General features: G+C 39.6%; 1 protein-coding gene across 4 annotated transcripts in view; it reads right to left on the reverse strand.

Annotated features, from left to right (window-relative positions):
• Positions 1-11,582, reverse strand: part of LOC136833769 (NADPH-dependent diflavin oxidoreductase 1) — an 81,481-nt gene extending 69,899 nt beyond the window's left edge. For 2 of the 4 annotated variants that reach the window (XM_067096019.1, XM_067096017.1), the window contains exon 1: positions 10,919-11,352. In XM_067096019.1, the coding sequence (XP_066952120.1) occupies positions 10,919-10,953 (35 nt within the window). In that variant the 5' untranslated portion in view covers positions 10,954-11,352. Of the gene's footprint in view, positions 1-1,925; positions 3,966-4,271; positions 4,375-10,918 lie in introns of those variants that run through there. The other 2 variants (XM_067096016.1, XM_067096015.1) reach the window with 2 other exon arrangements.
• Between the last annotated feature and the right edge of the window lie 3,392 nt (positions 11,583-14,974).

A 14,974-nucleotide genomic window follows, 5' to 3' on the forward strand; every position in this document is an offset into this window, starting at 1 on the left:
TACACTTTGGACCAAAAATTTGGATTTATTTATTAAGAGCTAAGCCATTTCATCCAATGCCAATTTCTTTTGTAAGCTCCTTTGAGGATGAACAGCAGCTTCACTATCAAAAACAGGTTTTGACGTAGGAAAATCCTAGTTTTGGTAGCCGCTGAAAGTCCTCAAACCAATCCACTTGCCCTGATGAAAAGGCATGGGATGGAGGGGTTAACATTTATCTTGCACAGACCTGGAGTGCAATGGGGAAGATAGCTGGCATACACACTGTCACATCTGTGTGAGTAGGATGAAGGGAAAACTGAGGCAGTCACTGTGTACAGGAGATAGAGCCCTCGTCTCCTGAGTTCTTTATATTCTATCTATGTGCCAACAAGCACTATTCTGGCTGAGACCAACTGTAGGAGAAGCTGCCACACATAGGTTTTCTTACATCAAAACTTCTTTATTATTACAACAGCATATACCTTTATCATTTGTCCTATTGATACTACAGTTTGAGGATTTATGTATGCCAAAAACGACCTTTAGGTGCGCATTAAACGAGACTTACAGCGTGAAAAACGAGAATCAGGTGATGGAAGGCATAGAACCACATCGCCCCAAGAACTGACCCAGTTCCCTGGCAGCAGACTCTTCCAACTGTCATAGGGCAGTCCTGAGCTCAGGCTAAAAATGGATGAGGACACTGACACGTTGCCTCTTACAGGGGAACCAGAAAATGATTTCACAGTACTGTATGGGGAAACTCTGAAAGATTCCCTCACATAAATTCAGTCAAACCTTTTCACTGACTCGAAAATAAGGTTTACATCCTGTTCAAACTCCTCAATACACTTTTCCTGAACCAAAAGTGGAGCTCAAGAGGAAGTCTCATTACTACCTAAAGCATTAGCAGAGGAAAAATCCATAGACTGAGTAGTAATGATTACAGATGAAGGACCTGGAGAAGGGGGAGAAATGACATGTTTATGACCGGACCTAACTACAGAATTTGCTTTTTATAACCTATATATCTGCCTTCTTTCTCTTCCTATATCTAACAAACTTAAGCATAAAGTTCTTAGACCAATCCCTACATTCCTCACACTTACTCCCAAGATCACATTCAATACCCCTGCATTCAGCACAGTGTGTCCATTTACCTCAAAATTCAACATCCTTCTAACACAGTAATCATTCCTACAAAGCCTAACACTCTTAGCCTTGCTCCTAGCAGAAGACATCCTTGGAAAAGTAAATGTACTGTACAATACCATGAAAGCAGCAAATAGCCAAAACCATGAAATACCAACAAGCACCTATACACTGTGGCAGCATGGAAAATTCTGAAAGAGCCAAAACATTTGAAACACACCTGGTGGAGAACAGGTGAACAAGATAGTCATCCAGGTCAGCCAAGCAATCTTCTGTTTGAATGCCAACTCACCTATCGGCACGGAGATATAAGCTATTTTTAACAGTAGGTAAAATTCATCTTAAATAAGTCACTGACAAAACAGAAGGTTTAAAATGAATTACACAAAACACCACATGGAGGGTATAAAATGAATGGCATTACTGACCAGGTTGAAGGAATAAAATCAATTACAGCAATGACCAATAAGAAAGCAAAAAATCAACAAGCATCACATGTTCTTAATTATTTCCCATTATCAATATACAAAAAATAAACCCTACAATAAAACTGCTTATGGAAATTAGTGATCTGGATGTTTTATGCACTGCTAAAATTACCATAAACTAAAAAAAATTGGGAGGAAAAGTAAAATAAAGTGCAAAATTAGCAAAATTTTTTCATAGAAATAAATGTCATGATTTCAATTTACAAGCCAACAGCAGTCCTATAACACAATACATAATATACATAAATAATATACATACAACTTAATGAAGATTGTATCATAGGGTAATTGAGAGATATTCAATACTGAAGTGCACTTTTATTTTAACTAAACAGCTTAATTTGTGATAAAATATTTATTTACAAGATTTACAAGTAGTAACCTGTACAGTAAATTCATATAATTCTTCAACCGTCACCTTCCATGACCTTAACAGATAAAGAACACAATTAGGCTATATAAGTATGAAGTAAGTGTAACTTCAATGCTAAGACTCATATTTACATTGGTTCTTGGCCATCAATATCAGAGTATAAAAAGTTTTCATGCCCAAGTTTCAGTTTGATACCGTTTTTCCAAATCTTTCTTCATGTATTCTTCAACATCCTGAGTGCTACAACCAAGACCTTTTTCACATATAAAGGTTAAAGCTTCATAAATATCTATTGGAACCCTCTTAGCATTACCAGCAAAAAATACCATGGCTTTCTTGTTTCCAATAAGGTCCCAAAAACTATCAGCATGTTGTCGCATGACATGCTGTACATATACCTTGTCATCTTGATCACGTGAAAAAGCACAATGGAGAATTAACTTCTTTTCAGCTACTAAAGCTTCCCATTCCTCTTTGAAAAAAAAGTCTTTATCACGATTTCTGCACCCAAACACCATGACAACATTTTCATGCTGACCAGAAGCAACTCTCTCCTGTATGTAAGCTCGAAATGGAGCACAACCAGTTCCTGGTCCAATCATTATAACAGGAGGCAAATCTGGGGAAGACGCTACAGGGAAAGTTAGCGCTCCTGATTTAAACCATATTGGCACATATGAATTCTCTTTTTGTCTTGATAACCAATTGGTGCATAATCCCAATCTAGGTCTCTTGAGAACTGTTCGGTACTCAACAACAGCTACCAGAAGCTGGACACGATCTGGAATAGCTAACCTAGAAGAAGCAATTGAATAAGGCCTTGGTCTAATTGGAGGAATTAGATCAAATAAATACTCAAATGGAATGTTTTTCTTGGTGTGAGGGAAGTCTGCCAGCACTTCCATTATACTTCTTTTTGGCCTATGACAATAGTCATAAAGATCTTGTTGTCCTTTAGGAGATGAAAATTCTATAAACTTTTCTTTTTCATCTTCATCTGTAGTGAAAAAAGACAAGAGTTCAAAGAAGTATCGTTTTGGTACGCTCTGAATATCAAAATAATTTCTAACACAATCTCTGATAGTACATGGATAAGGCAACAGCCATGCAGGGGGCAGAGTAAGGTTTGTCTCAGACCTCTCTAAATAAAACTTTTTTTCTGGGTCTAAGCTGAGCACACTTATAAATTCATCAACATGTTCTTCTAAGTTCTGAGGTTGCACCATAAGAACATCACCTGGTTTGTAATTGTACTGAACACTGCTTACATCAAATTCTACTAGCCTGACTTCTTGAAAGTGGTTTTCAGCAGTGACTCTTTTATTCATTGTGACATGTGCATAAAATGGATTGAGAGCTGAAGGTTCAACCGTTTCATCTGACATGGTGGGTTTATCAATGTTTAAATTATCATTTTCGTCACCAACATAACATACTTTGTATTTTGGAGGAGGAAGGGCATATGAACTAATAGGCTTTATGCCATCAGGCAGAGGGTATAGCTCCAATAATTTTGTCCACAGAGATTGCAGCCACGAGTCTACTTCAAAATCAGGCCCCAAATCATGCTGATCATCACCAAGGCCTATCTTCACAAGAGACTGACCACCCAGGAGTGCTAAAAGATTATTCAGTCTCTTACCAGCAAAATTAAACTTCTGATATGATGAATCTCCGAGCCCTAACACACCAAACTTGAGGTTTACTAGGAGTTGTCTATTTTTTCGGTTTGCCCACAGAATTTTAAAGAATTTTGTCATGTTGTCTGGGTTGTCACCTTGACCTGTAGTTGCAGCTACAAAAACAGCCAAGGTTGCCTTAGAAAATTCTTCTATAGGAATATCATCCATTGCTGAAACCAAAGGGTTGAAGAAATGACAATAAGCTTCCCTTCCAATTCTCTCAGCAACTTCCTGGGCAGTTCCAGTTTGACTTCCATATAGGATCATCAAACTGCGATCCTCCATCCACTGGAAGAAATTGCACTTGCACTAATTTCTGATACGATTAAGAAAATATTTTAAAGCTAAAAGTACAAGATGATATATTTTATTTCAACTTTGGAGTAATTAAAGGTTTCAGTCCACATAAGAAAAAGTGAAAATGATCTTATGAACATAAAATCCAAATTATTCCTGTTCCATAAATACACACCTCTTGATATACTTAAAGCATGTCAATGGCAATTAGAAAGCAAAAACAGAGCTAATTTGTTATTCATAAATAAGTGAAGGGGCAATTAAATTAGGTGAAACTTAACAAAGTCTTTCATTTACCATCAAAATCATCCTCATAATTTGTTTCATTACAAACCCATTACAGTGGAGCCCAGCTATATCATGGTTCAACATTCGCATCTTCAGTTAGTAGTAGATTTTCCTGTGGAACATAAATCCAAATAAATCGTGGAAAATTGACTAATTCAAGGATTTTTCCATAGAGCTATATTCACTAATTACTGTATTTTCATGTTATATTTGGGGCTAAATAAATTTTTTTTATAAAATTATTTAATAATTTTCAAATATTAATATTAATGTAAACAGGAAAATATCAATAAAATGCATTTTTTTCTTATAAAGTAAAATCCCTTAAAATCACAAAACAGCTGTTTCTGAATTTGTTTTACTGATGTCAACATACTTCAGTGTTCTCTCTCTCTCTCTCTCTCTCTCTCTCTCTCTCTCTCTCTCTCTCTCTCTCTCTCTCTCTCTTCTTAGTACTGTACACATCCTTGAATGAAATATGAATTACTGTATCATAAACATAAAAATACGAAACTAAAACTCCGAGAAGTTTACGACGCATACATATGTATGTTACAATGATTTACTAATTTTCAAATATTAATGCGTATTAATGTAAACACAACAAAATATCAATAAAATGTTATTTTACTTACAGAATCCATTTAGAGTACTGTATCACTATATTGATCTATTATCATTGTGCTGTATTATGCATAAAAAAAAAAGATCGTCCCGACATTTGTAATGTTTACATTCTCAGAATCAGCTGATTGAGCCTACTATGGAAAGAATTAGGAAAATAATTTTCTAGCTGCTAAAAGAAATAAATGTAATTTATGGAATTACAGTGCTCCCTACGTTTTTGCAGGGATAGGTTCCAGAAATGCAAAATCCCCTCTAAAAACAGCTTTTAACTGCTTATAATTGCCAAATACCCTGTAGCCCTTAAACTCAAATGCTTATAATTGCCTATTTTAACAGTTCACTGCCTAATTTAATAGTTTAAACAAAAATATACCTAAATTGTCATACTAAAACAATTTAATATTTTCAAGCAAAAATGGACCCCAAACCATCATCCCAAAACACCCAAAGTCATCTTACATTACCCTCCTACAACTGTTACTCTTAAGTATATACACCCCTAAAATGCTTATAATTGCCTATTTTAACAATTCATGATAATTTAAGAGATATGTTCCATAGAAAAATTTGCAAGTTGGTGAAAGTTCCTGTGATAAAGTGAAAACATGCGAAAAAGTGAAAAAGGGAAGCTCAAATAAAGTGAGGGTCCACTATTATTTTTAATGCTGCACATAAAAGTAAAATGGGTACACAAAGGTAAACTTACATACTTTATGTTAAAGTAAAATTCCTCAAAATCACAAAACAGCTGTTTCCTGATTTGTTTTACCAAATAAACACACCTCAGTTCTCTCTCTCTCTCTCTCTCTCTCTCTCTCTCTCTCTCTCTCTCAGTACTGTACATATCCTTTAATGAAATATGAATTACTATATCATCAACATAAAAATATGAAACTAAAACTCCAAAAAGTTCATAACGCATATGAATGAATGCTTGCATACATCTGCATGTTACAATTTTTATTTTTTTGCTTTGCTTGATTTACTGTACTGTTTTTATTACAAGTTTAGTTGATTCTAAGTATGATTAACACACAAACAGTGCACAAGAAAATATTTTATTACTGCTGATTGCATTTATAATTTGGTATTTTTTTCAATGCATATTTAAATATTGAGGTGCAGTACTTAACTCTATTTGTGAATTCCCAATGTTTCCCCTAACTACTGTAAAAAGAAAATGGGATGGCTTGAATACTGTATGAGAGAAAATGGCTGTGCCTGAATATTGGGGGAACTTGATTAGTTTTCACACGTAGCTGTAAGCCATATATTTTTAAGGGTAAATGTAAAATGACTTTGGAATTATATTAGTGTTTTAGGATGATAGTTTAAGGTATATTTGGTGTTTGAATTATTAAAATAGGCAGCTATAAGCATTTTAGTTTAAGGTATATTTGTGTATGAACTGTCAAAATAGGCATTTATAAGTGATTTTAGAGGGGTACCAATTTATTGCAGATTTCAGCTTATCACAGGTGGTTGTGGTTCCTAACCCCCGCGAATCATGCTCCCAAAGAAAAACAACTTCAACCTGGCCATGTACTCAGTTCTGTCACATACCCTTTACACATTACAGCAGCCTTAGAAAATATTTAAGTGATAATGTATTATAAACTAGGACCCAAGGGGCCTGCAAAATTCATGAGTGAAGTATCTTGTATTCCAGAAGCTCTGTAAATTAAAATATAAACCTACTTAGTGGGTTGCAGGATGCACATTTTAGAGCTGGTCAAACAAAATCATTTTTATAATAAAATAAAGTTTTATATATACTTCAGGACTCCAGCTATTAGTTTCTAACTAGATGGTTGCCAACTCTATTGTTTTGGTGTAGGTAACTCGCCCGCCCACTTTCGGGAAGAATAGGTACAACACAGCTGAAGAGCTCAATTCATTTGTGCCCTATGTCCATGAGAGGAGGTCAGCACATAGTTACAAGCCATTAAACTTTATTTTATTATAAAATGTCATTTTATAATTTGCTGGTAACTTCTTGACAATTGGTTCTGGGGCGGGACTGAAGGCGACCTCTCATGCTGCGAAGTTGTGGCAGTTGGCACAGTCCTCAGACCTCTTTTGCTAAAGGTCCCCTTTCTTCTCCAATCATTCTAGGGACTCCTGAAGGAATAAGCTTGTCTGAAAGGACAAACAGGAGAGATGAAAGACTTTGTGGTAAAATCTCGTTTCTTCAGGACTCCAGATAAAGATGGCCAACTCTGATGCAATGCTCTAAAAAGCTAGAACCCCCAACCAATCTGAGGAGAAAGTTCTCTTGAGCGTGTCCTCAGACTTCTTTGCTAAAGCCCCTGCTCCAATCAAAGGCTGAGGACCTCAAGTATCCCTAATAAGATGAGCCAGCTCCAATGCAATGAAACTCCTTGCAGAGGAGAAAGCTGAAGCGCTGTGTAGCCTCTATGAGGCTGGAGAAGTCCCCTTGAGAGGAGGCAGAAACTCCTAAGGAAGGCGCTTCGCCAGTTGCGTACGACAGATACTTCTGCTGTATCAGTCAAGAGGGTGGCGTACGGAAGACTGCTTTCCTGACATCCTTCTTCTCCGATAACCAGTCGTTGATGCGGGCAAGGGCTTTCCTAGTGGAAGAGGACAGAACCATACATGATAATCTGGAAGTTCCTGCAGGTTGATGCATCAAAAAGGCTGAGCCTGGAGAAGATGGGGTGGCTGGAGAGAAGAGCGAAGGATAACACACCAAGAAAAATCATAAAAGGGCTGAATAGTTTGACATTGGTTATTCCTCTTCAATTTCAGAGGAAATGGGCAACATCGGAGGGTCTGTAGGGTCCTGAACCACAGAGGCTGATTTCTGAAGGTAGAATATTATCTAGTTGGCGTTAAACAGGCGCCAACGACAGGTCTTCAACAACGGAGGGTACCTCACCTGATATGCCAGGTACTGGCTGTCCTACCTGTGGCACCACACACTGACAGGTGGACAAACATCAACAGAAGTGCCCACTGACACTGGGCACTTGGATACTGAACGCCTTCTCACTGACCGAACAGACATAGAACACTTAGAAGCTGCGGCATTCTTTGAGAACACTAGACAGCTGGGAGCTTGTAGCTTGGACACTGGGCACCCATATGATGGGCACTCGGCTTCTGGGCACTCAAATGATGGGTGCTTGGACAACTCACATCCATACACTGGATGTTCATACACTGAACTTTCCAACGTGGAACGTTTGGACACTGGGCGCCCATGAACTGGAAGTGCGGACACTGAATGCTCATAAGATAGGTGCTCGGACACTGGGTGTTTCCTTAATGGGCGTTCATAAACTACACTTTCGGACTCTGGGCGCTTGGACACGTTTACGTCGATACACAGGACTGGCATACAGGCAGTCCCCAGTTATCGGCGGGGTTCCTTTCCCGAATGGTGTGACGACAACCGAAAATTGGCAATAACAGCACTGATCCCTTAGTGTTAACCGTTAGGCGCCAATAACCGATCAAGAGCGCCCGATCAGCACAGCGCTGATAACCGTTATCAGCAATGAAAATCTGGTTATCGTCGTCACTGGACAAGCGCCGTAAACCAGATTGCCAGTAACCGAGGCTGCCGATAACTGGGGACTGCCTGTACACTCTTTTGGAGTCATGGCGCTCGATGGACACTGAATGGGCGTGAGGAGCTTGGACAGGAGACCCCTAAAAACTACACAAAGGGGGCGGGTTGTGGGCCCTCTCTGTAGGTCGCTTATGAGCATGGGGCAATTCATCTTCCACCGAAGCGCCCAGCCTTTTCAACAGCCTCGAAACCTTAGCCAAGCGCCCACTTTGTTTTTTGGGCCCATGTGAGTCCGAATCACTAGATGACAAGGTATGAACATCCAATCGGATGCCTTTCCAGTGGTAGTCCTCCAAGTCCTGGAACTTCCGGACAACAGGCTCGGTTGAGGAAGCAACTGCTTGTGAGCAAACCCTTTTGACCTCCCTTGGACTGTCAGTTTGCTTCCTCCCAGGTGAGCAAGGGGAGTTTAGCAGGGATCTTGGTCTAGGAGCATCAGTGGGACGAGTAGCCACCTCCTCCACTAATTCTGCACTCTACACTGCACCAACAATGTTAAATTTGTCCATTAGGACTTCCACAGAATTCCCAATCTGGGAAACGGTATTAACCAAAAAATTAAATTTCTGATCCACATGCACTTCTAAGCTGGCAATGGCATTGGGTTCAGAAGAATGAGAGCCAGGTAACGGAGTAACAGGAAAAGTCGGAGGACTGGAGATAGGAGAAAAAGCTGTCACATGTGTTGAAGGGATAGGCAAAGCAGCAATATCAACTCCCGGAGAATTAACAAACCAGTGGAAACCTTAGCTTCTGCCCTAGTAGTAGCCTATCTCAGTCGGTCATGTTGCAATTTATTTAAATGAATCTGCCAAGTCTTCCACTTCCCCTTATCCCATTCCTTACATTCTTCACAATTAAGATCAGGTGAGTAAATTTGCTCCCTACAAGAACTGCAGACGGTATAAGTGTCTTACTTAGCCGAAATGAGTCTAGTCTTGCAGCCTTTGCTGCAATACCTAACGCTAGACAAACTAGAGTGACATGATTAGTCAAAAAGTCAAAATCGAGAAAGTCACAAACCAAGAGCTGCTCAATAACCAATGTTTAGTCATTGACCAGCAGAAATGAACTGAGCTCTTTAGCTACAATTTTGGTCACAACCCTATTATTTATGTTATAATTTACTGTGCCCTTGGTTAGGTTAGGTGGGGGGATTTAGAGGAAAAAAGACCCCGGCCAGATTAGGAAGAAGCACCCTTTGTTAAGTTAGGTTGGGTCACACCCTGTTATCTATTTCAATTTTCAGTGCCCTTGGTCAGGTTAGGTGGGGAGGTCTTTGGCCCCTTTCTCCCCAGAAACCTCAGCCAGGTAAGGACCTGGCACCCTAGGTTAGGTTAAGTTTGATACTTTCCCATTATGGTCCCCCACAATTAAAATGGGGGTTCCATTACCTCTAAAACTACTAATTAATTATTGAAAGGCACACCAGGAATGTTCAAAACCCATTAAAACAGAAAAATAACATTTTCAATATCAGAATGTGATAATGGTTTGGTGTAAACGACTGTATGCAGAGCATACAGTAAAACTATCTCAAAAATTGGCAAAAATACTCCAAATCTTCATAGAAAAGGAGGTGGAAAACCAAACACAGTATTTCTAAGTAACAGCTCTGCACGGACTGTAGCCTATGAAACCGTTCCAAGAATAAGAAAGTCATTAGGGCCATATGTTCACAAAGGGACTGGCTAAGGAAATCTATTATAAAAGGAACCATACTAACCTTATGTACCCTAACCTAACCTAACATAGTAGGCCATGTTACTTAGCCAGGGGGCTCTGGCTCCCCTCTAGGACCCACCAGTGAAGGAAACCACTTTTTACCAAAAGTTCCCCTATACGATTGCACAAGTGCAATAGCATTCCAAGATGGCCAGCATACAGAAACATAATCAGTTCTGAGGTTGATTACAGGTTAATTACAGTTGATCGACAAAAAATAATGGTAAACTCTTGATAAACAACCAATATATTATAGTAAAAGTCAATTCCAAGCTAATACCTGACGCAGAGCTCTTACTTGGTTCTACCCCAAACACAAACAGGTCGCAGCACAATTCCTTCAGTATGGTCAGATTATGATGTATTAGGGCTTTTGGAAATTTTCAGCAAAACACATGCTTAGCCTATACTCACCAATATCTGCAGATGTTTAAAGTAAAAATTAACCAGTTTTACAGTCATAATAAGTCTGATAATTTATTTAAAAATAGTCTTAGGTAACATTAACTTTCACCAGTTCCTGAGTTCTACAAGACGTTAGCCCAACATCACCCCACCAAGTTACTGTGCTTGCTAGCCTAGTCGGTAAAAATTAAAGAAATTATCGTCTAAAACTTAGCTTTAAGTATATATTTTAGACAGGGTTTGGACTAACCTGATTACCACAGGCTGCCTAGATCATCTTGACAGGCTACTGCAGTCTACTAACCTTTTCGAACGTCCAGTCTTTAGGCTTATTTCCATTTGCCATTTGTTGTGTTTCTTCAAGAAGACGGATGAAATTGATTTCAAGCCTAGATCTTGAAATAGGAGGTTCCATCGTGAAGCTTAATAGCGTTGGTACAATGCTCCCACGTATTGACAGCTAGGTTAGCCTTACAGTCGCCAAAGTACCGGTGGGAGGTAGGGGATGGTCTGTTGCCAGTCACCTGGTGTTAGGAGGCGATAGCCTTTATCAGCGTAACATCTATACGACAAGTTCTAAATAAAGACTCTGATTTAGCCTAAGCCTTCACTTTCTTTCAAAACACACAATCATTGTCAACGTGCGAGTTCTGTGGTCGTTAACAGATGTCTACACATAAGAGACAAGGAGAATGTTGACATTGTTATGTCATGACTGATCTTCTTCTTGAAAAGTGTTGTAGCACTACACGCTCATGCAGCGGCGTAAGTTTGGCAGTATAATATTAACTCTTTTATTTTTACGTATTCCACAATTTTGAACTTTCCTATTTTTCCTTGTTTGGTCCAGCTAGTGGGTCACATTTGTTTGTCTATTACAGTTTATGATCGTCTTGAATAGCTTGTTCATCTGTATCATGAGTACTTTGAATAGTCAAGTCTTTACTTCTCCTTACATCTCACCACATTTGTACTGTCTAGGTCTTGTATTCGAAGGTTCTTTTTCCAATATCTTTGCTGCACATTGATTCAATATTAATTTGGTTTCTTTGTTGATTAAACCAGGGAGCCTAATACATTAATATCTCCTATTTACATGACGATTACATAATTAGCATATATACTGGTCCAACATATTCAGCCTGGTTTTATATATATATATATATATATATATTCCCTTATATATATTTTCTATATAAATTATATATATATATAGCTTCTTCATTTCTATATCTTTATACAGTATATATATAATTTATATTCTATATATATATTTATATTTTTTTATATATTTATATATTCCATATATATATATATTGTATGTGTTTACCTGTGTGTGTGTGTGTTTGTGTGATCTAAGCAGTGTTTGGCTCTAAATGGTTCCAGTAAATTACGGACTTTCTTTGATACAGCCTTTTCTTGTCTAACTAAACAATAATGCACAATCACATTAACACTAACATTCACAATACACTTACACTCACTAAACACGTGCACCTACTACACACTTACACTCAATAACCACATACACTTGCTATACACTCATGCTCACTAAACACTCACACTCAGTACCACTAAACACTCACTGAATACTCAACACTCACCAGGCACTTACTATACACTAAGCTCCCACAAAACACTTATGAAACACCAAACACTCACTAAATACTTAATGTGTAAATATTCACTAAACACACACAAAACATTCATTAAACTCTAAACATTCACTAAACACTAACATTCACAAAACATTTACTAAACCCTAAACACTCACTAAACATTCACTGAATACTTACACAGTAAACATTCAGTGAATACTTACACACTAAACATTCACTAAACACTAACATGCTCTAAACCCTAAACACTCACACACTAAACATCCACTAAACACTAACATGCACTAAACCCTAAACACTCACACACCAAACATTCACTAAACGCTAAACACTCACTAAACATTCACTGAATACTTGCACAATAAACATTCACTAACATTCACAAAACATTCACTAAACCCTAAAGACTCACTAAACATTCACTAAATACTTACACACTATACATTCACAAAATATTCACTAAACCCTAAACTGAACATTCACTAAACACTTATAAACATTCACTAAACACTTACTCACTAAACCCTAAACATTCGCTAAACACTCTCATTAAACATTAACGATAAAAAAGATTCACAATCGCACTAAGTCCCTGTTCAATTTGCGGGTTACCAGACCTTTAAAGACGGCCGGAAGGCTTTGGAGCACCGGTCATGTGGAAGACCACTGAACTACGTATACTGGCATAAAAGTATACCTTAGTTTTATATAAAGACCACTGAGCTGATTAACAGCTCTCCTAGGGCTGGCCCGAAGGATTAGACTTATTTTACAGGCTAAAACAAACTAATTGGTTACAGCAACGGGACCTACAGCTTATTGTGGAATCCGAACTCACAGTATAGCGAGAAATGAATTTCTATCACCAGAAATAAATTCCTCTAACTCTTCATCAGCCGGCCACTAAAATTGAACTCCGGCCCATCAATGACAGTCTGAAAGTACTGGCATAGAGATCGTAACCTAGGTATGTAAACCACTCTAAACGTTCCAAGTGGATCTTGTCCGGGATGACTGCAGGAATCTAGGAATCATTCCGAAAGGTTTCTGGGAATTCCCTAAACACTCTCTAAACTTCAAAGGCTTCAAGACAATCTTCAACTCTGTAGCCTTTGGATTTCATGCACAAAACCTAAAGAACAGAGTTTGATGGAGAAGAAGTCGGAGGCTAGAGGCTTCAAGACTTCTTTGGGGGAATACTTGCAAATAAACGTTTTTGGAGATGAATAAGCCTACTAAATCTTGGGGATGAATTCCAAAACCCTCTGGGTCTTCCTAAGGCTTCAAGACGATCTCCAGGTTGAAGCCTTTACTAATGCCCATTGGATTCCTCATTAAATGCTTAAAAAAATATTCAAGACGCACTAAAACCCCCAATTTGCTGGTCAAGACCTTTAAGACCGCCGGAAGGCTTCTCTCCGTCAGGTGGAAGACCATACGTATATATATATATAATATATATATATATATATATATATATATATATATATAGGGAATCTATATATATATATATAGCTCCTGGAAGAACGAGATATATCCCATTTGCGCATGACGAGAAAGACAATCTCGGATGGGTCATTCTTGAAGAACAAGTCATTGACGACTCCAGAGATCAAAGAGTATTGAAGGGAAGGGAATCCCAGAGATTGTAGAAGACGACTCGTTAAAGGAAACTGCTTGTGTGTCAGAAAAAGAACTCTAAGTGAGGCCCATGGTTAACGCCAGTCAAAATGATCTGAAACCGTTGGGATTTTCCTTGAAGGGACATTTTGGGTCCTTCAGTCTCCAGCTCTTGGAAGAACGAGAGAAATGCCATTTGCGCAAGTGCCAAACTTCAAAGTCTCCAGGAACAATCTCCGAGATGCTTCAAATCGTCTGGAATCCTTCAGAGAGCGCCAAGGCGTCATAGTCTTTTGGGTAAGAGAAAGCAAAGCTTGGTGAAGGGAAGGGTCCGACCCAGAGGCTGCTTCCTCGGAGGAAGGCAGGTATCCTGCCAGGCTGGGGAAGCGGGCCTGGAGAGGGCCCAAGCCCCTCAAGGATGGGCCCCAAAAGCCCCCAAGGCTTGCCAGTCTTTTGAGGGCAGCTTTGAAGGGAAGGGTCCGACCCAGAGGCTGCTTCCTCGAAGGAAGGCAGATATCCTGCCAGGCTGGGGAAGCGGGCCTGGAGAGGGCCCAAAACCCCTCAAGGATGGGTCCAAAGCCCCCAAGGCTCGCCAGTCTTTGAGGGGCAGCCTTTGAAGGGAAGGGTCCGACCCAGAGGCTGCTTCCTCGGAGGAAGGCAGATATCCTGCCAGGCTGGGGAAGCAGGCCTGGAGAGGCCCAAAACTTCAAGGATGAGGTCCAAAAGCCCCAAGGCTCGCCAGTCTTTTGAGGGCAGCTTTGAAGGGAAGGGTCCGACCAGAGGCTGCTTCCTCGGAGGAAGGCAGATATCCTGCCAGGCTGGGGAAGCAGGCCTGGAGAGGGCCCAAAACTTCAAGGATGAGGTCCAAAAGCCCCCAAGGCTCGCCAGTCTTTTGAGGGCAGCCTTGAAGGGAAGGGTCCGACCCAGAGGCTGCTTCCTCGGAGGAAGGCAGATATCCTGCCAGGCTGGGGAAGCAGGCCTGGAGAGGGCCCAAAAACTTCAAGGATGAGGTCCAAAAGCCCCCAAGGCTCGCCAGTCTTTTGAGGGCAGCCTTGAAGGGAAGGGTCCGACCCAGAGGCTGCTTCCTCGGAGGAAGGCAGATATCCTGCCAGGCTGGGGAA

The sequence above is a fragment of the Macrobrachium rosenbergii genome, chromosome 52 (assembly GCF_040412425.1).
Source record: "Macrobrachium rosenbergii isolate ZJJX-2024 chromosome 52, ASM4041242v1, whole genome shotgun sequence".
In the NCBI taxonomy this organism is placed as follows: domain Eukaryota; kingdom Metazoa; phylum Arthropoda; class Malacostraca; order Decapoda; family Palaemonidae; genus Macrobrachium; species Macrobrachium rosenbergii.